Source organism: Portunus trituberculatus, chromosome 41 (assembly GCF_017591435.1).
Source record: "Portunus trituberculatus isolate SZX2019 chromosome 41, ASM1759143v1, whole genome shotgun sequence".
Lineage (NCBI taxonomy): Eukaryota > Metazoa > Arthropoda > Malacostraca > Decapoda > Portunidae > Portunus > Portunus trituberculatus.
In genome coordinates, this window is record NC_059295.1 from 20,227,117 (window position 1) to 20,252,934 (window position 25,818).

At 46.9% G+C, this 25,818-nt stretch overlaps 1 protein-coding gene across 1 annotated transcript in view; it reads right to left on the reverse strand.

Moving 5' to 3' along the window:
- Positions 1 to 25,818, reverse strand: part of LOC123517211 — a 42,369-nt gene that overhangs the window by 7,299 nt on the left and 9,252 nt on the right. Inside the window, exons 4-15 of the mRNA XM_045277231.1 lie at positions 23,992 to 25,266; positions 23,413 to 23,445; positions 16,863 to 17,592; positions 16,242 to 16,335; positions 13,234 to 13,368; positions 8,248 to 8,335; positions 7,242 to 7,953; positions 7,003 to 7,026; positions 4,965 to 5,246; positions 2,414 to 2,586; positions 2,057 to 2,214; positions 133 to 353 (exon numbers count right to left, since the gene is read on the reverse strand). Of these exons, the coding sequence (XP_045133166.1) occupies positions 133 to 353; positions 2,057 to 2,214; positions 2,414 to 2,586; positions 4,965 to 5,246; positions 7,003 to 7,026; positions 7,242 to 7,953; positions 8,248 to 8,335; positions 13,234 to 13,368; positions 16,242 to 16,335; positions 16,863 to 17,592; positions 23,413 to 23,445; positions 23,992 to 25,266 (3,925 nt within the window). The remainder of the gene's footprint in view (positions 1 to 132; positions 354 to 2,056; positions 2,215 to 2,413; positions 2,587 to 4,964; positions 5,247 to 7,002; positions 7,027 to 7,241; positions 7,954 to 8,247; positions 8,336 to 13,233; positions 13,369 to 16,241; positions 16,336 to 16,862; positions 17,593 to 23,412; positions 23,446 to 23,991; positions 25,267 to 25,818) is intronic.

The window sequence follows — 25,818 nt, forward strand, 5'->3', positions numbered from 1 at the left end:
AGTCTAGTTGCTCGAGAATTACTGGGTTCAAAGCGAAGCCAGATGTCTTAGTACTTGAATCCTCAGCTACAAACAAACCATAATAGAAGGCATCCGAACTGGTCATTTTCCTTCAGGCAAGGGCAGACAAACCTCTGTTTGAGCGAAAGTGATCCTGAATAGCTGGAGGAGGCCAGACGGTCCAGCTCGCGACGCAAGCGGCCGTCCCTCTCCTTGTCCTTCTCCACCAAAGCGCGGCGGCGTTCCTCTTGCAGCCGCAGGAGCTCCGCCTCCAGCATGGCCCTCCGGTCAGTGGTAGTCGACTTAAGTTCCTCCTGCAGCTGGTCCTTCAGGTTCTGCATGTATTCAGGGAGCTGGTGGGACCGATACAAAGGGCCTGAGCATTCCGGCATGCAAGATTTCTGGTCTCCAACTACATAAACCTCACAACCCTCTAAGATTACACGGCAAAAAATCCCTTATAAACCACATGCCATGTCCTGTATTTGTCTTTAATGGAAGATGGTTTATCATTTAGCGTGCACAATGCAAAGCCAAAGAAAAGGAAGTCTAGTATAAAACAAGTCTGTCTGAGTCTTTTTCCTTATACTCTGAGGGTCAGTAAAAAAAAATTAGGCCCGCTACTCTAGATGGGTCCCTCCCAAAGTCAGCAAGCACATCGCTGGGGGGTTGGGGCGGGGAAAATATCGACGACAACCTATCTTGTGGCACGCAGGGGGCAGGCTAGGAAAAACTGTAGAGACACCACGTAGGAGCGAATGGTCTTACCTCAGCGTCGGGCGTCACCACTTCTCTTTCCCGGTCAAGGCTCAAGTGTCCGGCTCGAGAGTCAACAACCCCATCGCTCTACCCCGCCCTGACCAGCGCTCCGGGAACGCTGTTACTACTGAGGTCACCAAGGGGAGGGTGGGGCGGGGGCTGCTGCTCTAGTCTTGGTACTCAAACTCACGCGGCTACGTGCACACACATGCACACAAAAGACGCGTTCGCATTCCCACGCCCATGCAAGCAAACACACACACACACACACACACACACACACACACACACACACACACACACACACACACACACACACACACACACACAAGCACACGCACACTATTTCAATGGACGGCTGAGGTGAAATGACAAGCGATGCACGTGACTCATAGAGGGATAAAACACGACTCCTGGATACAACATTCCTACAAAAAAAAAGAATAGCTATAGGTAATTAATTAAGTTGCTTGGCGAGCTCACCAACGGCATTCTTGAACTCGATCTCCATTGTATTATTGATTTTCCATAAAATGTCAATTGGTTTTCAATATGTACTTAGTTAATGTTTGTATTAATCGAGGATATAATAGTTTTATACGCTGATGATGAGGACGTCTTTACGCAATGTTAGTAATCCAGGCACCAGCAAACACTGTTCAGACACTGCAATGTTCTGTAATGGTGTGCTATACTTATGTGTAATAGATGGACTCAGGTCTTGATGCTTCAAATAAAAACTGACTTGTAAAGCATCTCCACAATCTCTTCCTTCAGCTCTTAGTATGAGACAGTTTCAGGTGATGTGGTGTTCATGTTCCCGGATCAGTATGAGAAAAGCCTCGAGAAACACAAGGTGCAGGCTTCCTACGTGTCTATTTGCACTCGACGGCTACACAGTATGGTACACGAGTTGCCTGAATGGTGCCTTGTCTTAAAGAGATTTTGTAAGTACTTAATTTTTCCTCTTTCTAGCGACGGTGTATATTACGAATTTAATTAATTTTCAGTCTATTAACTAACACCACCTTAGACTTATTTTCTTTACCACATGGTGTGTAAAAAGTGCATGAGTGCCAAAATTGTTCATCCCAGACAGGGGTGCCGCTATTCTGACGCGACGCGGTCATCCATCAGTCTCTTCGTCCTCGGAAATATGAAATACAGTAAAAAACAATGCCTTAAATATGGACATGCCTTAAATTTTGGCCTCTAGGATTAATGCACAGTCATTGGGTTGAACGGCACCACTTTTCCCGCGGCCTCTTTAAGCGGTCTCTTAGCGAGAGACACTTACCTGTGAGCCGTAGTTATCTCCCAGGTTAGGCGGGGTGGCGTTGGTGTAGATGAGGTGGTGGAGGTCAGGTGGGAGGCACTGCGCTATACTGGCAGGGAGGCCCGTCTTGAGTTGAGGTCCGCTGAGGGAGGAGCCGCGGAGGCCAGTTCCTGGGTGACCTGTTACACAACCACGGTTCGTCAAGGAACAACAAAATACTCCACAACGACAATAGTGTGCTGATGACTCCAAATGTAACCATGTTATTGTTTAATCTTCTGAATAATCTTCAAAGTTCATTAGCATTGTTTGAGAGAAATCTTTCTTTCACCTACTTGCTCACAGAAACACGACATTCTTATAGCATCACATAATCACCTGGAATACCGAGAGCTGAACCGGGTCGAGTGGGCAAGTTGATATCTGGCATCTTGGAGATATTGGCCAAGTTGGTCATGCTGGAAGAGGGTCTGGCCAGACCAAGAGGACCACCGATACGGCCGGCAGTGCCTACCGTCCCGTCTAGAGATGACTGACGAGCCAGCTGCGACCTGCGCCAGAGCCAGAAGGTCCACCGTCAGTCAGTCATGTGAAGAGACTCGCTGTGGCCGGTCACTGAGGGTCACCGGCTCACTGGCTAGTAGTAACAGTGCGACCAAAGAGCTGACCACAGAATTTCAATAGCAAAGATATAAAATGAACAAAATATTATAATTGTATTCTGTGCATTGCTTATTCAATACAAACAGTATGGCTGTTTGAAAAAAATAATTTGTCAATAATAATGATATGAAAAGTTCTAACATTCCTCCTAAAAAATATTACTACTGAAACCCAAGCAAGTCTGAGGTTGATCCGTGTCCAAAATGTTCCCTCAAAAGACCCGGCAAAGGTCCATCAGGTAGCCACGGCGACCACTCACTGGCACACACACACACACACACACACACACACACACACACACACACACACACACACACACACACACACACACACACACACACACACACACACACACACACACACACACTAACACAGAACCTGGGTTCATGAAATCAATCATGAACAAGTATTTCTCAGGCCACACGTGTAAGTTTTAATAAGTTGTGCACGTGTTGGTATTCTACTCAATATTTTAGAATTTTGCAGACTATGGAACATGAAGAAAATATTGAATGGAATGAAGAAATTTACATGAATATGATTGCAGCTTTTGATAATGCAGGAAGTGAAAATACTGAGCACTTGTGATCATTTCTCTCACACACATTTCTACTGAGCACATGATAAACACACAAGCCCAAGAGGCGCACGACGCAAGACACGTGAGTACAATAGCGGCGGTCGAAGTGTCCAACAAGCTGACACATGAACCACAAAGTTACTGATCAGATAAATACATGCACGTTACTCCATGGCCCCATTGCTCCCGCCGGGGTGCGCCTTGCCCTGAGGGAGGCCAGGCAGCACCTGTTTGACCAATGTGATCTGATAGTCCCAGGTGTAAATGAGGTTTGCGGACATTACCTGTTTGTCTGTAATGTTAGTGGCGAGGCTCTGGGGAAACAACGTCACCTGGAGGTCAAGGTTCATACTTACGAGAAGAGAAGAAAAGGATAGCTAAGAGTGTGCAGGTGGAAACTTACGAACTGGAAAATGAAAAGACAAAGATTTGCGAGGAAAGTACACAAATTTGGATCATAAAAGAAAACACCGTGGAAATAGCAGACTAAGAAGTTAACAAGGTTAAGCTACGACCAAGTGGCGCCGTCGCCGCCCAGGCACTCTGGAATGGGGGCGCCGCCTCGAGTCACGAGCCTCGCTAAGCCTGGCCCGTGATGCTACCACTCAACACTGAAATGTTTGATGTTTCCCTGTGGGTGAAATGTGATGCATACCCTTTTGCTACTATTGCTGTAATGTGGCCAAGGGGACATAACCAGTTATTTGTACTTGAGGAACAGTGTGCGGAGGGCGAGGCGTGGCTGCGTGGCGGCGCGACGGCACAGAGCGGCGGAAGGAGTCACTTGGCCGTGGCGTGTGTTCTAAGATCTCAGGATGCTACACCGGAGTTTATAAACAGAGTGAGGAATTGTGAGGACAGAGAAAGGGGGAAGAGGTACTGTGGAAAGCTCGGCTATAACAGCTGACATCAGGACAAGAGCGAGGCCAGCCTGAGAGGACGCTCCACACCGGGACGCGGCCCAGCCTCCAGGACCTCGGGAGGGGGAGGGAGGGTGGTGGCGGGCTGGCAGGCTATCAGGCCTCAACCACTAACTTGGTCAGGACTTTAATTTGTTGTACTTATTGTGAATAAGTACTTGTTGTTCAATAATAATGAATCTTACGATTGTCACGAGTTTTTTCTTTTTTAGGGCCAACGAGTCTTCCCTGTTTTTGTATTAAGATTTAAATGGATTTTTAGAATCATTCCATCACCCACCTGCGCCAAAAGATCATGGTTTTGTTGGCATATGAGGCAAAAAGACAAGGATTGAGACTGCCGCCTCGTGCCTACAGTACAGGGCAGGGCGGGATTGGCAGGGGCGGGGATGGCAAAGGGTGGGGTCAGGCGGGAAGAAAAAGGAAGAGATGTGCAGAGGGTATTATGGCTGGAGATCACGGATGGGTGGGCGGGGAGAGACAGGAGGGTGTGGGGAGGGTGTGGAGGAGAGATGGAGGAAATAAACTGTGGAGGCATGACTGAGGCAATATTGTGCATAGCAGAAAGGGGGTGGTAGGGCATTAGGGGGAGAGGGTAGTAGGAGGACCCGGTGCCGGAGCGTTCTTTCAGTAATTTATTTATTTTCATTTTAAAAAATGAGGAGTGACACTGATATTATGACGTAACAGTTATTAGTGAGTATTTAGCTGCAGCATTGCTATGTCTTTTTGTTATAGTTTACGGTCTGATACCTCTTCCTCCTACCTGACTCGGTCTTTGGCGTTGAGTCCGAAAGCATTCTTTTTATGAGAAGGCAGCGGCGCCGCCTCCTGGTCAGGCGGCAGGTGCGGCAGCTTCCGGCGCACCCGCAAGCTCTTCTGACTGTCCGTCTCGCTCATAGTGTCCGAGGAATCATCACGAAGTCCCCTGGGGGTTCCTGCCGGAGTGCTTGGGGTTCCCGTCAGCAGGGCCAGCTGGGCGTTCACGTTAGCCATGCTGAACTCTTCTGGGGAGGCCAGCTGGTCCGTGGAGGAGCGAAGCAGAGCCCTGTGGTGGACAGAGGGACTGTGAGCACAGAGGGATAAGGCGTGTTCATGATGCAACAGTTACCGTGTGTGTGTGTGTGTGTGTGTGTGTGTGTGTGTGTGTGTGTGTGTGTGTGTGTGTGTGTGTGTGTGTTTCACTGTTTGATCTACTGCAGTCCCTGACGAGACAGCCAGACGTTACCCTACGGAACGAGCTCAGAGCTCATTATTTCCGATCTTCGGATAGGCCTGAGACCAGGCACACACCACACACCGGGACAACAAGGTCACAACTCCTCGATTTACATCCCGTACCTACTCACTGCTAGGTGAACAGGGCCTACACGTGAAAGGAGACACACCCAAATACCTCCACCCGGTCGGGAAATCGAACCCCGGTTCTCTGGCTTGTGAAGCCAGTGTGTGTGTGTGTGTGTGTGTGTGTGTGTGTGTGTGTGTGTGTGTGTGTGTGTGTGTGTGTGTGTGTGTGTGTGTGTGTGTGTGTGTGTGTGTGTGTAATTCACCACGGTCGCCTACTGGTCACCCAGCCAGTCTTCCCCATTACGGAGCGAGCTCAGAGCTCATAGACCGATCTTCGGGTAGGACTGAAACCACAACACACTCCACACAACGGGAAAGCGAGGCCACAACCCCTCGAGTTACATCCCGTACCTATTTACTGCTAGGTGAACAGGGGCTACACATTAAGAGGCTTGCCCATTTGCCTCGCCGCGCCGGGACTCGAACCCGGCCCTCTCGATTGTGAGTCGAGCGTGCTAACCACTACACTACGCGGTGTGTGTAAAATATGTGTGCGTGTGTATGTGTGTGTGTATTTCAGTGTGTGTGTGTGTGTGTGTGTGTGTGTGTGTGTGTGTGTGTGTGTGTGTGTGTGTGTGTGTGTGTGTGTGTGTGTGTGTGTGTGTGTGTGTGTGTGTGTGTAGTGCTTCAGAAGATGTGCACGTGTACTGTTGTGTGACGCGGATGCCAAACCCCTTACTGTGAGTGTCTGCATGGGTGTGTCGGGCTGGAGGTCGGCGCCCAGCATGCGGTGTGGTGCTGCCTCGGCCCGAAGAGCCTGGCAGGCAGGAGCCTTGTGCTTCCTTCCCAACCCTCAAGAGTCTCACATTAAGATAAAATACTTCATGCAGCCTATGGTCAATGCAGTGTTCTTTCCCCTGCAGAGTACTTCACTAGTGCCAATACAACTCATGACCCAACATCAGACAACAAGCAGCCCGCTGGCCGCGCCGGGAGTGCCTCGGAGCGTCTCCTGGGCTGCTTCTAATGAACTTGAACACTAGTTTAGCTACACAGTAATGCAAGATATACATTTAGAATTGTAATTTGCGTCTTCATGAACTAAGGAAAATGTACAGATCTGCCTGTTCATTCCTTGCCGATCTCTGTATATTTCAGCTGCATGGCATCTACAGTATAAAGGTACAGTTGTCCTCTACACGATGAAGAGCATGCGGTCAATTCACTGTGTCACCAAGATTAAGAGTAACCTCTACATGAAACAAGCATCATCTGCATGACCAGAATAATAATAGTATATCCAAAATGTTTGTATTTCCCCTATGCATAAAAGGCAATGATGTGGTACTAATATTGTAGTAAACATGCTACGCTAGTCCATGCAGCATCACCCTGGAACGTTAAGAGCTGACTCAGCAGTTTGTAGCCTTTGGGTCAAGCAATGCGCAAGTCAAAAGTAACAGTAAAGTAGTTTGACCTCCTCTAAAAATGGGACGAAATGATGGGTGACTACTTACCCAACGTCTGGCTTGCCTATGCGCCTTGTGTTGCGAGCGAAATGGTTGGAGGTTAGTACACTCGTAGCAAGGGCATTATATACACCGAAACATCAATGACCACTCCACATACCGCGGCCTAACACTCCTTATAAACAACGAACGACACGGGAACGGATCAACCTCACTGCTTGGTGCACAAGGACGGGAGCAAAGGAGACACCCGAACAAAACCTGTGAAAGAAACCCTTTTTGTTTACCTCTGGAGGGACGTGAGCGGCGACTCCGTAGTAGGAATGTTCTGGCCGGGCATCACCAGTACCCGCGGCTTGCTGTCGCTTGTGGCGATGGTCGACTGTTGCAGGAGAGCGGCGGTGGGCAGGCTGTTGGCCACGCGTCCCACGATCTTGCCAGCCAGTTGTTGTTGCTGCTGCTGGTGTTGTAAGTTCTGGAGCTGCTGCAAGCCGGCCACAGCACCCGTTGCATCTTTCCTTATGGGTGTGGGGGAGACCTTGCCCTGCGTGAGTAGCTGCTGCTGCAGAGCGGCAGCTTGGTCCTGGCGTCGCATTTTCTTTAAGTGTTGTGCTTGGTGCTGCAGCTGCATCTGTTGTAGCTGGAGCTGCTGTGCTGGAGTCATCTGCTGGAAGGGCATCGATTGGTTGGCAAGCTGTCCAGCACTGACAACCACAGCTGGGTTCTGCACCAGCTGCCCGCCCACCATTGACTGCTGCACGCTGGGTACCACGTGGTTGCCCATCTGAGTCACAGCCTGGCCGGCGGAGACTTGCTGCTGCCCCACCACCTGCCCCTGGGAGTTGATCAGCTGACCTTGGGAGTTGATTCCCGTCGCCTGAGTGCTGATGAGCTGGGCCTGTGACTGAGGCTGCGAGGTGAGGACCTGTTGCTGCTGCTGATGCTGAGACGTGGCAATGTTGCCCTTATGTTCCTCCTTTGGTGAGTTTCCTCCAAGACCTACGGTGAAAAACATCATTAAGATAGTGCAAGTTATCACATATACATTTAAATCTGATCAGACTCTATAATTATCTAAACACAAACGTTATCAATGTGCGCACCAAATCCCGTCACCCCGAAAGGTGTTGTTGTGTTTCCGGCAGACCTGTGTTGCTGCGACTTACACCGAAGAAGGGCAACTGGAGTCTTGAACGTTGCTTGCATGTTCAAAATACCAATATAAGACTGACCAGGACGATCCAGGCTTGGGGAGACAGACGAGGGTGGAAGGGAGAGGAGGGAACCACCTACCTAGGGCGCGAGTGAAGTCGGAGAGCATGCCGCTGATGGAGCTCTTCTGCTGCGCGCCGCCAGCCACATTGGGAGAGCCCTTGGCATCCTGGGAAGACAAGGAGTTTCAAGAGTGACAATTGTCGGAAAGCGAGGAAAATGGCGAGGTATACTCAGCTATATATGACATGCGCTGTGACTCCCTCATATCGCCACAATGACTTTTGTTTTGTCTTATGAATCTGCTTGACAAATCTACCAATATTCGTATATAGGAATCCAAAAAAAAAAAAATCTGAAACGGATCAATCAATCTGGAAGAGGAACCAATACCGAAGCGAAAAGAATATTGTCATGCATCGTAAAAATAATAACAGGTGCAGGGAAATTAATATTAGAGTGTGCGTGGAGACCTTGGCGGTGCAGTGCTGTGGAGGCCTCACGGGAAACACAAACTGTGAGCAAGTCATAACCAGGCGGGCTGTGTGCGAGGCCCCGACCAACCACCGATGGCTGGGCGAGTGTGGCATCACCAAGGAGAGTGAGCACGAGTACACACACACGCACACATAGACAGAGAGAGAGAGAGAGAGAGAGAGAGAGAGAGAGAGAGAGAGAGAGAGAGAGAGAGAGAGAGAGAGAGAGAGAGAGAGAGAGAGAGAGAGAGAGAGAGAGAGAGAGAGAGAGAGAGAGAGAGAGAGAGAGAGAGAGAGAGAGAGAGAGAGAGAGAGAGAGAGAGAGAGTGTATGCGGATATAAGATATACGAGGAGTAATATAGTATACGTAAACAATATTGATAAACAGACAAGACACAACCATGCATGCGAGCGGCTCGGGACACAGACCAGGGGGGTTGGAAGAGACACACGCGGGTTCAAACAGTACAGCACCACTAGCCTAGAAGTAGTAATCTTACTCTACTACGGTATATAGTACGTTTAGGCCTTAGCTAGAGGTGCAGAAAGGAGATGGTAATGGTCTAGTTTGCTGACAGGTTTCTGTAGTAGGATTTTTTTTTTTCACTGATCTCTTGTGTGTGATTTTTATTTAGCTTTTTTAATGTTCAACTAGGAACTGATGATGTGGAGCACCGACCTGTAATACTAATGTCATGGATTATTTAAGGACATTGCCATAAATTTTAATAAAAGAGAGAGAGAGAGAGAGAGAGAGAGAGAGAGAGAGAGAGAGAGAGAGAGAGAGAGAGAGAGAGAGAGAGAGAGAGAGAGAGAGAGAGAGAGAGAGAGAGAGAGAGAGAGAGAGAGAAAATCCATATTAGTCCATTTCCTAACTACAAGTATGTCAGAATTATCATCCTTCCAAATCTGAGCTTAAGTTTCCTTTTATGGAACCTACAATGAGTCACGAGAGAGAGAGAGAGAGAGAGAGAGAGAGAGAGAGAGAGAGAGAGAGAGAGAGAGAGAGAGAGAGAGAGAGAGAGAGAGAGAGAGAGAGAGAGAGAGAGAGAGAGAGAGAGAGAGAGAGAGAGAGAGAGAGAGAGAGAGAGAGAGATCTACAGGTTAATCAATATGGCATTGAAACACCACTTTCCTTTAAAAAATAACAAAAAACTAATATAATGAAGAAAAAAAAAACAAGGTCTAGATCAGAATCCATATACACAAAAAGTCACACACACAAATCTACTGCCTTACACTTCCTCTTAATCTCACGCCTCCTGATCCCCTTTAGACTCCATTAACCCCTTGAGTACCATGACGCGTTTCCATATTCGTTCTGCTTACAAACTGGTGATTTTATACAGCTTCAAAAACTCATGTGGGGGGGATTAAAATAGTGAGGACTGTGGTCATTAATCTTCTGACCTCCATAGACCCTTCCTAATGTCAATAAAATGGTCTAATCGCACACAAATCTTAAGGTAAAAATATGTCCCAGTACTGAAGGGGTTAACAATCAAGTTTGCTAAGGAGACAGTCAGCAGATCGAGGAGACTTAAGACTGAAGAAAGACTGATTTATAACCCAACTTTAGTATAACCTGTAAATCTCCTTCAAGTCATGAAAATAAGAAAGAAAGAATCACAAAACCAGATAAGAGAGAGAGAGAAAGAGAGAGAGAAACCTGTACAGACCAAGAAGAGCTGAGGTTACTAGTGATCATCGTCCTCCTAGCAGTATCATAAGACCCTGTACAGGAGATTTAAGACAGACAATTACAGGCAAGGATTAGTGGAACAGTATTAAATCACTCTGATCAGGGGCGGGTCTCAGGTATGAACTGGACAACAAGGAATGAGAGAGGAGGAGGAGGAGGAGAGGAAAGGGAGCTGGAGACGGAACGCAGGGCAGAGAGGAGGTAAAGGAATGGATTAGTGGGGTAGGGTATGGGGCAGAGATCCCTTCAGTCATTATTTTTAAGGGAAGTGAGGCGCTTTCGTTGCCGTTTGGGAGCGTTGAGTGAGAATCCTGCGTTAAACAGCGGGGAGCTAATGGCGCTGGGAAGAGGAACGGGGAGAGGGACAGGGAGATTAGAGGGGAGGGGAGAATGGGTAGGAAATAAAGAGAAAAGAACGGGCTATTGTGAAAGGGTCAGGCTGGTGGAGGAAGGAAGGGATTGGAATAGAACGGGATGTAAGAGAAGAGGTAGGAAAGGGAAATGGGGAAGAGAAAGGATAAAAGATAAATAAAAGAGGGGGATGGAGAGAAGGTCTGGAAAAGCTACAAGGACACGGATGATAATGGAAAGGAATGAGAGAAAGAAAGAGAGAAGAGAAGAGATAAGGCATAAATGAAAAAAAAAAGAGAACAGATTAAAGCAAGAGAAGCCAGATCAAGAAGATAAGTAAGAAATATGACAACGGAAATGAGAAAGTAAGCAGAAAGCAGCGCAGGCAATGAAAGTGGAAGGAAAAAACAAACATATTAGAAGGAAGAGCAGAGACATAGAAGACGTACAGAGCAACGTAGTAATAAAACTGAAAGTAAAAAAAAATGCACAGGAATAGATGAAAAAAAAATGGATAAAAATCGAGAAGTAAAGAAAATTATAAGAGGGTGAAAAAAGGAAAAAAGGAACTAAAAAGAATAACAATCGTATGGGAAAGAAAGGGAAGGAGTGGGATAAAATAGAGCAACGCAGCACGTGACCAGGGAGGGAGGGAGGCAGTCTGACGGGAAGGGAGAGGCAGCGAGAGACTTAATGCGTCATACGTCACATACGGCTGTTCTCAGGACATGGGGAACAATGACGCCACCTTGAGAAACCGTTATCCGTGACACCAGCCGGGGCGAGAGGAGGCAAGACAGTGCCAGGCAACTAGATCGCGGCGGAGGGAGAGCTCGTCATGAGAGGAACGTGGTTATTGTGCGAAGGTGTGACGCGTGGAAGAACAAGGCACTGGCACGGAAGACTTAGGGAGTTTACAGCTATCTGACCCGCAGCTTACGAGTCACTAGAAATACCACGTGCTATTTCTGACGTATTCTCTAAGTTAACTGTCATTAGCATTACAGTATAAGTAGGACTGGCGATCTTAGTGTTGATTTCTTGACTAGTACCAGCTTCCAGAGACTAACAGGGAAAGCTACCGGATGGGAGGGGAGGCATCCAAGAGTTCCTGCGTCGGTGAGACTCCCGCCAGCACCAGCACCACCAGCAGCAGCAGCAGCAGCAACAGCAAAAGCACAGCACAAGGAATAGTGAAGCAGGTGGGGATGAAGGAGACAGTAATAGTGAGGCAGGTGGGGAGGAAGAGAAAAGCGAAGTGAAGCTGTGAGGAGGAAGGGAGCAGCAATGAGAGAGGCAGGTGGGAGGAAGGGAACAGCGAGGAGTGAAGTGGATAGGAAGAAGGGAAAGGTGAATAGTGGGATGGGGAGGATGGAGGATGGTAGGAGATAGGAAGGTATTTGTGTTTGTGTTCCGAATCTCACCTTAAAGAATAAATGTCTGTACTGAAAGATTACTACTTAGTTATGTGCTTGGTTCTGGTGGGGGAGATAACAGATGTGTTTGGTGTGCTGCTCCAGGGAAAAAAAAAAAAAAAAGGAGATGGAAGAAAACGTTTCATACATTTCCATTCTTTGGTCTCAGAAGCGGTTTCCCTTCTCCACTAATAAATAAATAAATAAATAAATAAATAAATATATATATATATATATATATATATATATATATATATATATATATATATATATATATGAACCAAAAAGAAGGTGTAATTTTCTTGTGTACGCTGGTGGCTGGTGGTGGTCCTGGCGGGCAGCGCGCGATTTCGGGCCACGTGGAGCGTCCTGCCCCTTGGTGCCGGGCGGCAGAGAGAGCAATGACCCGCGTGTGTGTGACCGCTGAGTGCCGCTGATGAGGGTGCCGCCTGCCCCGCCTGTCTATGCCTGGGAGTGGTGGTGGTGCTGCCTTATACCCATTGACGCCCGTGCTTACTATTGATATCACTGTTTACTTAGCAAGGCGACGGGAGCCTCAACGGTTAGCCGACACCGACTCGCGCCGGCGTGAGTGACGGCGGAGCGACGCACAGTACTGTACATACCCGTGACTTGGACAAAACGTGCTGCTGCGTTACCGCCCGTCACCGTGACGCTGTGTGGCGGAGGAGTCCGGGAAGGGGAGGACGAGTGACGCTCAGGTTGGGTAGGGAAGAATCAATCTGGCGTCACGTGACAGACAACAAGAGTCGTCCTTTGCTGCTGCGAGGTTAATCTGACCAGTCAGGTCCTAGATTTATGGCCATTTAGTTAGTAGCAGTATTAGTTAGTAACCTTTAACATGTCTTAAGGGATAGGATGTTCTGTTTCGATGTAGCCTGAAGCCCCGTGACCCCGATGCCTAGGGTGAGGGTGTGGCTGAGTGGCTGAGGATGATGATCTCCGCGAGGAGCTGCCTAGGACAGTGTAGCCTACAGTACAGGTGTGGCCCACCGATCAGAGCCGGTGTGGGTGTGACCTGGGGTGGAGTAGTGGCCGGGGGTCGAGGTGCGGGGCGGGGCGGGGCGGGGCGGGGCGCGGGCCAGGTGAGCAGAAGCTTACCTTCCTGCCATTGGTCTCCTGCTCGGCCGCCTCCACAGAGGGAGATACATCCATTATTGGCGACAGATCTACAATGGAGGGCCAAGTTTCTGCTAAGTCTGGCCTAAGCGACTTATTTTTCTTGATACCAAACAGCTGAAACAACGAACAGACAACAGAGACTCAGGGGGGTCAAGGCTCCTGGCCGGGGGCAGGAAACAGGAAGCTCTGATCTGTATCTCGTGTGGAAGCTCCTAGTTAGTTCTCCCTCAGGGACTCAACACTACAGATGCAAACGAGTCATTAGTAGTAGCAGTAGTAGTAGTAGTAGTAGTAGTAGTAGTAGTAGTAGTAGTAGTAGTAGTAGTAGTAGTAGTAGTAGTAGTAGTAACAGTAGTAGTAGCAAAAGGTTTAGTACATCTATGATAGTAATAAACATGACCTACAAAAAGGGACACTTAATCATCTGCAAGACAACATGAATATTACAACATTTTAAACTTTACAGCGTCCTACGAGAGTCAGATTCTGGAACTAGGGAGCTATAACAGTTGATGTGACAACCAGGTATACGTACAGGCAGGAACAGAAAGAAAGGCTCAGATGACACACGTGGAGAATGGTAGAGGAATAAAAAAATTTTGAATAAAAAAAAATATCGTTCATAATAATAATAATGATAATAATAATAATAATAATATAGTAGTAATTTGTGTAGTGGACGGTGTGTCGTGAATGGAGGCAGCCAAAACACAGGACATAGGTAAGAACACACTAAAATGAAGGTTACTGAGCCAAGGATGACGAGCGGCGGGTATTGCACAGAACCGCCTCTCCTACTCTACTCCTGACTCCTCCCTTGGCCACCTCCCCGCCCCTCTCTGACGCCAGGGAAGAGGGAGAGGGAGGGAGGGTTGCGGAAGGGCCAGCCAGACACCAAAGGGTATAAGGGAAGGAAAGGGAAAGAACACGTTTAAAACATACCCGGTGTTTCGGCTGTTTTTTTTTTTTTAAGTGAAAACAATAAAGTAATACCTAAGTAGTAGATAAAACTCACACACTGATAAGGTAAAAAAAAAAAAAAACTGTAGTAAACTTGAGGACATAGTAAAAACCTCATTAATAAACTCGACTCACTTCATTAGGTCTTAGTAAATGGCTCATGCACACAGACGCTCTATCCTCCTGTCTTTAAGGGCAAAAAATGTTTTAAAAAAATATCATGTACTAGCAGATCGGGTGAAGTTTCTCGCTAGTCTGCCCGACAACACGAGTCACGCTGCTCACACCAAACTCTAGACAAGCTCAAGATCAAGTGAGAGAGAGAGAGAGAGAGAGAGAGAGAGAGAGAGAGAGAGAGAGAGAGAGAGAGAGAGAGAGAGAGAGAGAGAGAGAGAGAGAGAGAGAGAGAGAGAGAGAGAGAGAGAGAGAGAGAGAGAGAGTAAAGAATAAAAACCTTACCTGGTGTGAACGTGATTAAACATTTTACCTGAGCCTTTACTGTCTTCATTACTACACCACCACCACCACCACCACCACCACCACCACCACCACTGTGTCTAGTACTAAACAATACATCGCGCCGCTGCACCGGTAAATACAGAGATGGTGATGACTTTAGGTGGTGTAGAAGGAGCCACGGAAAGGAAGAACAGAGTGACTGGATAAAAAACAAGGAAAGGGACGTGAATTTTGGATAAAAATACCGATAAAAAATCAAGGAAAAGGGAAAAAATACACCAAAAAGCATGAAAATAACGACGTAAATATGAAACCAAATGTCACGTCGGTTAAAAAAAGAAAAGAAAGAAAAAAGGGAAAAAAATTCACCTACTTAATATTATCATTCATAAGACTCATATCTAAGAGTAGGCGTTAAAAAAGCCTTCTGTTTTAAGCTATCGCGATCTTTTCACGCTCTACTACTTCCTATCACCGCCGAAAAAGGTAAAGACAAACAAAAATAATCACGGCGAGCACACAAATCACTCCTTAATAAATACGAGAGTTGGTGCGCGGATTTAAGGAATCGTGAAGCGAGGAGGGGAAAAAAATCCAAACCATAACTAAGAGAAAACCAATGTCAGTGCATGGAGTGGAAAACTGAACGGTGTGGAGGAAGCAAGGACGTTGGGAGGACTCGGTCTTCTTTCTGTCACCCCCGAAGCCGCACTGCTGACGAGGCCGAGATCCAGAGGAGGAGGAGGAGGAGGAGGAGGAGGAAATAGTGGTGGTGGTGGTGGTGAGTGAGTCTGTGCTGAGAGGGGAGAAAGTGCAGGAGTGAGATGTGCCGGCGGTGATTAAAAGATAGAGTAGGTGCAACTGAATATGTGTGTGTGTGTGTGTGTGTGTGTGTGTGTGTGTGTGTGTGTGTGTGTGTGTGTGTGTGTGTGTGTGTGTGTTCGTGTATGTCGTTTACCAGTCATCTGCTGTTCACCTAGCCAGCCGTTTCCCTATGGAAAGAGCTCAGAGCTCATAGTGACCGATCTTTGGGTGGGACTGAGACCACACCACACACCACGCACCGGGACAGCGAGGCCACAGCCTCTCGTGTTACATTCCGTACCTACTTGATGCTAGGTGAACAGAGGCTATACATTAAGAGACTCGCCTATTTGTCTCGCAGCGCCGGGACTCGAACCCAGGCTTTTTCTGTTATGAGAGCTCGACGTGTGTGTGTATGTGTGTGTGTGTGTGTGTTTGTGTGTGTGTGTATACGCGCGCGCACGCGCCGGTGACAAGTGGAAAGAAACGTCTTGCTGGTGGTGGTGCTGCTGCTTCTGATGCTGTTTCTGCTGCTGCTGCTGCTACTCCTGCTGCTGCTGCTGCTGCTGCTATTGCTGTGATACTCGTTGTGGGAGGAGAGAAGTTGGAGTAAGAATGACGACGCCTCGCCTTAGAGCGCCGAGGACACTGAGGGAGAGAAAAGAGAGAGGGAGAGAGGCGGACAGAGAGACGGGGAGGCAGAGTGTGAGCGATGGAGGAGAGACGACAAGTGGGACAGGAGGGCGGGAGAAGCCGAGGCTTACCGTAGTCTGGCGAGGACGGTCCAGAGACTTAACCATCCCCGAGGTGGTGACCATCACGCCGCCCCGCATCTCGGTGGGGGAGTGTGGCGCAGGCCTGCAACAAACACACGCACCATTTAACTTGCTGAGTATGGATTACGCACGCACGCACGCATGCATGCGCACACACACACACACACACACACACACACACACACACACACACACACACACACACACACACACACAGTTAACGTATGAATTCTAACAACTTCTGATAGCAAAAGAAAATCAAGTTTATGATACAGTGATGATAGTAATAATAATATTGATAACAATAACAATAGTAACAATGACAAAATTAATAACAATGATACTACTACTACTACTACTAATATAATAATAATAATAATAATAATAATAATAATAATAATAATAATAATAATAATAATAATAAGAAGAAGAAGAAGAAGAAGAAGAAGAAGAAGAAGAAGAAGAAGAAGAAGAAGAAGAAGAAGAAGAAGAAGAAGAAGAAGAAGAAGAAGAAGAAGAAGAAGAAGAAGAAGAAGAAGAAGAAGAAGAAGAAGAAGAAGAAGAAGAAGAAGAAGAAGAAGAAGAAGAAGAAGAAGAAGAATGACTGACCTGTTGAGCATCATGTTTGGGCCGTGCATGAGGCCGTCCGCCATGCCGTGATGCTGCTGGCCGTACAAGTCCTCGCGGGACAGCGGCTGTGAGGGTGGGGAGATGCCTGTGTACGCCGTGGTGAAGTGGTCGCCCTTCATGCCTGACAAAATGCCCACCTTCTGTTGTTGTTGTTGTTGCTGCTGTTGCTGCTGCAGATTATGTTGCTGTTGCTGTAGGTTTTGTTGCTGCTGCAGGTTGTGCTGCTGCTGCTGCAAGCTCTGCTGCTGAAGATCCTGTTGGTGCTGCAGGTTCTGTTGCTGTTGTAGGTTGTGCTGATGCTGTAGATTCTGTTGTTGCTGCAGGTTCTGCTGCTGATGCAAATTTTGCTGTTGATGCAGGTTTTGCTGTTGCTGTAAATTTTGCTGCTGCTGCTGCAAATTCTGTGGTAAATTTTGTTGCTGAAGGTTTTGAGGTTGCTGTTGAAAAGGCTGCTGCTGGAGGCTCTGCTGCTGCAGATTCTGCTGCTGAAATGGTTGTTGTTGCATTCCCTGCATACCAGGCTGTTGCTGTTGCTGGTGAGGTTGCATTCCTTGCTGCTGCATGTTTTGTTGCTGTAATGTCTGCTGAAACGGTTGCTGCTGCTGCTGTTGCTGCTGCTGTTGCTGTGGAAGTTGCTGAGACTGGGAGAAGGGTGGCTGGTGGTGTTGTTGCTGCTGAGGCGGGTGTTGGTGACCACCTCCATCTCCTTCTGAGCGATAAGGATAAGAGGAAGGATTAGAAGAGCAGAGGGTCAAGAAGGAAGGCGCAGCGTCAGGATGGCAGAGGAGACACACTCAGACAAAGAGAAAGAGGGAAAAACCAATACTTATTAGAGGAATAAGAACATTGCACTTACAAGGAAGTAATGACGTTACAGCTAGTGAAAGTATCGGCTTCATATCATTACATACTATCGCTGCTTATATTAGCATCATGTTACTTTGAGGTCAAGACTGTACAATGGCCAATCAGCACCAGCAACAGCAAGACAAACCTGCTATCTCACTCCAGGGCTAAAAGGGAATGAAAGAGTTAAGTCCAAGACAAGTGGATGGTGATCATAATGTACAGAACTAAATAAAGTAGGTTATTATATGTACAGTTATGATTACACGACGAGTGAAGCGTTTGTGGTGTGCGCTATGGTGATGCAGAGAGAGAGAGAGAGAGAGAGAGAGAGAGAGAGAGAGAGAGAGAGAGAGAGAGAGAGAGAGAGAGAGAGAGAGAGAGAGAGAGAGAGAGATCTACAGCTGCACTCTTACTGTTTGTCATCTAATGGCTGCGATAGGTTACTAGGAGGAGCGTGTCACTATCTAAGAGTGTCTGGATGTTACCATTCAGAGGCAGACATGAGGGGACAGCGAAGACAAAGAGCCAGGACACACACACACACACACACACACACACACACACACACACACACACACACACACACACACACACACATACACGCACGCACGCATACAGACACAAACAAACGCACACTGTCATGGCTTCCCCATGTTCACACAAGGACGAGATAGAGGAAAAATTCTTGGCGTAAACATCTTGCGAACTCAATCCAAGGTAGTCGTCCTGCTTTGTTTTTTCAAAGCCTCTTAAAATTTTTTTGTCATTTCACATGTTTTCTCTTTCAGAGTCTCCTTTACCGACCTTACAACCGTGCGAGGTGATGTGGCAGGCGAGTACTGCCGAAGTGATTGAGTGGGTGTTTGAGTGAGCGAGTGAGTGAGCGGATGAGTGCGTGAGTTAGTGGTCTGGAGGGATCGGCAGCAATGTGCGGCGCTGAGCCGATGAAAGAAATCACCTTCAAGTCACAGGTCCGAGCACAGCGTCCTCAAAGCCCTTTAGGGAAAATGCGTCTGGAAGCCTGGGGTCGTAATGATTTTGTCAAGATGCAGATCGAATGTTGGTTTACAGAATTTTTTTCTGCAAGATAATTCAAACTGCGCAACCTGTTCATGGTTTACTCCAAAACCTTGGAGTGTCCCCACGCTCCCTCCAAACCGCTCACTGCGAGACGCGGACTACGAGTCTCCTCTGCAACTAGTATTTTTCAGAGTTAATGTACAATATTTAACATCCTAATGTTTCATTGCATCATTCTCAGAAACACTTCCATTTTTTTAAATTTTCTTTAAATATATGCATGAAATTAATTTGCGTGAATTTCTAGATATCATACCAGAGGATGGCGTGCCTCGCGGCAGCGACTCGGTGCCTGCGTTCTCTCATGCTGATGGAAGCTTTTCGGCCCGCCGTATTTTTTTTTTCTCTCTTTCTCGTAAGAGAGAACCTCTTTGTCCAATTAATTTGCTATTACCAATGATTAACTGACGTACAGCAGGTTTGGCTCAAGTCATATAGCATTTCTGGTCGTCCCTGAATGGTGGGTAGGGGACGGCAAGTCCCTTCCCTCACCAGTCAGGGTGGCGGGCCGTCAGGCTGCCGGGCCGCAAAAGTGGCGACCATTTGGTATCGAGGCGTCGATGGGGAGATGCAAGTGCAGAAATTCTGAGAAGTGAGTGCGATAGTCCGGCCGGCCGAGTGTGGCTCAGAGCACGATGCAACTCGGCTCGGCAGGGGGATGCTTCACAAGGCAAACCAATATTGTGGAGCGGAACAAAGAAATGCCATCAACACAAGTCAATATTTACATATCAAGGATCATAACAATAGAGAAACTGACGGAGCTGCTTCTACAATTCAGTTTGTAAGAGGAAAGGCTAAGTTCATGGAATTATATGATCACGTGTGGGCGGCGGGCGGTGCTGAAAGGGAAGCGGATTTTTGGTTAATTTAATTACAAAAAATATTCGTTTAGTTTATATCCACTGTAATGACTTTTAAATATTTTTCGGACGTCTATATTTTAAGAATTTTATCAATATATTGTGTTTAGGTGTTTACAGCTTCATCACGACACGTCTGTGACCAGCGCCGCGTCGCGCCGATTGTGTATCTCGCGTGGTGAGCCGCACTGTCCCAGCGGGTGAGGCAAAAAGCTTCATTCTAGCTGAAAGTCACGCAAAGCATAATGTGATACTTGCTAAAACACACCATTCATGTACCGTATAATCTAAATATTCTTCGTCAACTGGCGCGCCCCTATCGCTGCCACTCCGCTGAAATCTACGGGTGCCGGACTGTGGCGCTTCTCTCTGTGATGACTCATTACTGAAATCATTCATAAGTTCTTCTGATCACATGCAATTGAATGCGAATGCAGAAACATATTTGTGGACTTAGCCCGGATGTATATAGAACTTATCAAAAACAGTTTTCATTCTGTAAGACATTATAGGCGGCAAGCTTTTTGTGCTCACTGCGGCACGACTCGCTAGGCTGATGGCAACACAAATCACGGGGACAGTGAGAGTGTCATATACATCTTGGGAGTATAAAAGACTCAGCAAACAGAAAAAAAAATGTAACGAGCAACTTACTTATTGTTTGGCGGCATGAGGCACAAGCGTTACTAGGCGATAGGAAAGTTTTCATATTGATACTTATTTGTTACGTATAAGCTGAATCAGTGTAACTTTGTGATATGAAGAGGATACAGGCTCTATGTAAAAAAAAAATGCCACATGGTTTTTCAAACGCATCTCTTACTTTTCAGTGTCACTGATCTGTAACACATGAAGAGACTGACAGGGAATGACAGGGGGGACGAGCGGGAAGCAGGACATGGCACAAGACTGTCTGGGTGACACGATGACACCGGTATTGCATCATGCGGCCGACACACCACTAGTACTCTGATGATGCAAATAAACAGTACCCACGTCACAGACAACAACATGCTTAGAGCAAACATTAATACTATTGCCTTGGATCCATTACTGTTGTGTGTGTGTGTGTGTGTGTGTGTGTGTGTGTGTGTGTGTGTGTGTGTGTGTGTGTGTGTGTGTGTGTGTGTGTGTGTGTGTGTGTGTGTGTGTGTGTGTGTGTGTGTGTGTGTGTGTGTGTGAAGGCTGTGCCAGGTTCCTTTCTGTTCTATACTAAAGCAAAAAGAGGTCCATGAAATTCTGGAATAACAGAATGAAAGTTAAGTGCTGGTGCAGGTGCAGAGTGCTTTACTGTCCCTGAGTTACTGTTTCCTTTATGTTAGATTTATTTCAATGAAAGCAGCGCATTCCTTCGCATCATGGAAAATCACGTCATAACAGCGTCCAGCCTATTGATCGTGACGCATGCCGCCACTGTTCACTATTCATTGGCAGTCACCGGCCGGACCTCTCATTACTTATGATGAGATCGAGAAGCAATCAAAATATTGTCTGATTAGAAACCTGTTGCTTTCGTAACTTTTATCTCTATTTGTGTATTTACTTATATATGATTTTTGTTGGAGGAGAGAGAGAGAGAGAGAGAGAGAGAGAGAGAGAGAGAGAGAGAGAGAGAGAGAGAGAGAGAGGGCATAATTTTGGTGATAGTGGCAAAACATTTAGAAAATATAGTTTAGCTGTGAAATACCAGTATGGTAAGGTTCAAGTGAACAACCTTAAGAAATTTCTTATTTCGAAACCTCTGAGACATTTGCAACACGAGTAATTCTCTGGAATACTGTACTATACAAGTAAAGTATTTTGTTGGACTGCTTTAATGCTAAAAGAAAAACGTGTTTAGTTATTTATCTTATAACATCATATATATTCATGTGTGTGTGTGTGTGTGTGTGTGTGTGTGTGTGTGTGTGTGTGTGTGTGTGTGTGTGTGTGTGTGTGTGTGTGTGTGTGTGTGTGTGTGTGTGTGTGTGTGTGTGTGTGTGTGTGTGTGTGTGTGTGTGTGTGTGTGTGTGTGTGTGTGTGTGTGTGTGTGTGTGTGTGTGTGTGTGTGTGTGTGTGTGTGTGTGTGTGTGTGTGTGTGTGTGTATATATATATATATATATATATATATATATATATATATATATATATATATATATATATATATATATATATATATATATATTCTTTCGTTAATACATATATCATGTCTGTCAATTTCATTAGCTGATGAATGTAAAGTGTAAATCCTTAGAGAAAAACTTAAGTATTTGTGAAGAGTGAAACTATTAGAAAAACAGGCAAGGAACACACAAGTGTGAAGCAAGAAAGCTTTACAAAATATCAATGATTTATTTGTGTTATTCTGTACTTACAGTTTCTAATATATACTTATTTGATAAAATTTTGTGTAGTAACGTTCAAAATTTGCAGCGTTAATGTTACATGGAGCTCTCAAACTCCCCTCTTTCTGTGTTAGATCGCTGCTTCTGCCTGTTTTCCTATCTTCCAGTCTGTTGTGTTGGCTCTTGTCACTGTCAATGTATCAATGCATGTATTGGTGTGTCTGGTGCCACAAGGTCCAGGCAAGGCATGACCTATGCCACGCACTGCAATCACTACGGCTACTTTTATCAAAATACAATCGCAAAAATGAGCGACTTTTTTTCTCAAAAACCAGTGTTGGCAGCCAGAAAGGTGCAGGCTGCAGCGATCCGGGGGGAGGAGGCGGAGGGATGGGGAGGTGCGGAGGGTGATGCTACATTGCCATTGTATCTTGAAGAACCTTTCACCCAAATGGCGCCAAGCCAGAAAATGGTTTCATATCAGATATATCCACATAATCGGTGTCGCTTCCACGGCCGACGCAGCCAAAGTGACGGGCTGCTCAGCCAGATGTGGGCATCGCGGCGTTCTGACCCTGGCCGGGCAGGGCGTCGCGGGTCACAGTCGCGTCGCAAGGAAGGAGACGTTGCCGCCTCGCCGGACGAGTCGCGAGGCCTTGCGGGAAGATTTATGGTCACGGCCGAGTTTAGATAAATGAAAATTACATTAGCAACTAACGAGGTAGTGTTGCAAATATGAAAGATTCCAATCAGTAGGACGACTGAGTCTCGATACCCGACAGGACCAGAGGATATCACGTCTTTTTGACATAAAACATTTGACATTAAACTTTCCATCCATTACAAGGGTCGGGGGTTAGGTAGAGCGAAAGAGAGTGGGTAAACGGAATGAAAATGAAACCAAGTAGTACAGTAAACATACTGGAAGCAGCGAGAGTGAGTGCAGTGAGAGCCTAGTGCAGGGCGTCAGTCATCACAGCCGTGTGGCGGGCCAGGCCAACCAAACTGTACGAGGCATTGACAAAGAAATAGGAAAAAGAAAGGAATGATCTCATAATGGAGGTAAAACTGTGCATAAAAGTGGCAGCTTAGGAATAACGGGAGTGAGAGTGCAGGTGGAAGATGTACCAGGAGGAGGGGAAGGCGTAAGCATAAACCAGAGCTGCCAAGAGCGGGAGGTCGCCGGCACACATCATCATTCTTTCACCTTCAAGAACCGCTCAACTAATGATATTCATCAAGCAAGGATTCTACAACGAAGTAATAATCTTGTATAAGATCACAGTTCTATCAATAATCTGAAACATTCTAAACACAAACTAAATTTGTGGTAAATGCATATCCAATGCAGAAACGTTCATTCTATGAACTAATTTCACTAGCGCATTATCAGAATTGTGTTGGTTCCTTACTTCCTTTAAACAGATCCCCTATGAGGCCTCCGGCTACAGGAGGGGCGGAAGGGAGGAATGGAAAACGTGTTACTCCACACTCCTTCACCTGACTCACATGTAACAATAGAATCCTTAAGTACTAGTGCTACAGTCCTGGCTGAGCCTGACGGGAGCCGCCACCGATAATGAGCTGCTTCTCGGTGACGCCCCGCGGCCACCCACCCTCTCCCCGCTACTACACTACTATACCTCTCGTAGCAACCTCTGTGCTCACTACTTCAGGAGGGTCGCCCGAGGGCATCATCAGCACATAATGGATAATAGACAAGTCAGTGTTGAGACAATACTCGCCCCTGACGTTATACTAAAGACGTTATTTCAAGTTAATAACATACTATTTTTAATCAGAATTTTACATATAATGAACGAACAAAAGTGGAGATGCTTAGAATGTTATTATTTATTTCCTCCTTTTTCTTAGAGCTTTAGGCTTTTATGATACTCATTACCACGCACCAGCTCTCCATTCACAATATTACGGTACTTAAATGTGAGCTGTTGCTCATAGGCCATGGAAACAAAGGTGAAAAACATTACCTGGACGATTCTTTTGGAGGCCGAAGAGGCTGCTGAGGCCACTGAGCGCCGACGAGGCTGTGGAGGAGGCGTTGTGCTGCTGCTGCTGTTGAGTGTTCTGGTGCACATTTTGTGCCTGCTGTTGGTGTCTGCCGCTGAGAGGGCTGTGCAGGAGGCTACCTAGTCCCTTTATATCTTTGGCGCCACCCAAGGAATTCTGCATTTGGTTCATCTGGTTCATCTGGCCCACATGGTTCATCTGACTACTTGGGTTTGCTATCCGCTGGGCGATGGAGGTCACTAGACTAGGGTTGTTGGGCTGTGAGGTCATTCCAGGGGGTACGTGGTTACCCATCTGGGTCTGGTTCATGTGAGGGCCGCCCATGGTGTTCTGTGTCTGCATGTCCATACCCATCTGATTCATCTGCATCTGGCCTCCCTGCTGCATCTTGTTCTGGTAAGGGTTCAGTTCATGTGGTTGTTGCTGTTGTTGCTGCTGCTGCGTCTGCTGTTGCTGCTGTTGTTGTTGATGCTGCTGCTGGTGTTGGTGCTGCTGGTGCTGCTGATGCTGCTGTCCCATCTGGTGGTTCATGAAATGGCTGTTCTGGGACTGGTGAGTGTTCATCATGCCCTGGTTATGCATATGACTTATCTGGGTGTTGGTCTGATTCATGGCAGAAGTGTTGGTTTGGTTCACGGCAGAGGTGTTGGTCTGGTTCATGGAGGAGGTGGTCATGTGGCTGTTCACCTGCGAGTTGAGAGTGGCTTGTGACGTGACCTGACCATGCATCCGTGACATTGGATCGTGAGAGGTGGTGGTCAGAGTAGTCCCTGTGGTGGTCCCAGGCATGCTGCCACTCAACCCTCCGCCCAGACCTGTGCCTGCCGTGCCCAGACCTCCTATTTGAGTGCTAGGAACTTGCTGCCCCATATGTAGCTGATGCTGTTGTTGTTGCTGTTGTTGTTGTTGCTGCTGGTGCTGCTGCGTCTGAGGCCCTGACTGCAGGCCGGCTTGCACGGAGGAAGGCTGGGTAGTGGTCTGCAGCTCACCCATGCCAGGAAGCTTCACGCCACCCACGGGAGGACGCCCGCTTGTGGTAGAGGCGACGCTCTGAGTGGCGTTGGTGTGGGTGCCCATGGTGGTCGGTCCTCGTGTGTCTTGGCCATCCGCTGTTCCCCGCATCATACTGGTGTTGTGCAAGTGACCTTCCAACGACACTTGTGATCGCAGTTGATTTCTTCGAGCATCCAGGCCTCCTGGGATTGGTCCCATTGGTCCCAGACCCATGGCCGCCCCTGCGGAGCCAGCAGCATAACACTGGTCACAATGGGCGGCACCCCGAGGGAAGGCAGCTAACCAAACTACGGCACTACACAGCCCCACACGGACACTTCACGGAGAGATTCCTCCGCACTCTATGAGACTACAAGCTGTTATCAAAGTGACTCGTGGCCAATGATCCGTACTCTTCAGACTCAATTTGAGTCAATTACGGGGCAAGATATGTCTGCAAAGTGTTTATGTTATAAATAAGTAAAAAACATTTTCTAAATATCATTAGAATTTTCTTGTAACCGCTGCCATGTGAATTAGCCTTTTAAAGTAATATCGCATCGGGGGACTATTAACTTGAAGTAAACTTATGGACTCGTAAAGACTGATTTAAAGTTTGGTGACATGTTCCACATGCCGTGCGTGAAAACGATTGTGGAATTGAATGATTTGAGATTTACTTGACTTATGCTTAGTCTTAAAAAAGAATGTGTTGTTAGTAACGATGCGAACATTTTCTCCAGTGATATGGAATTTCAGTAACTGTGCAGCAAAGAAAAATAAAAGAGTACCGG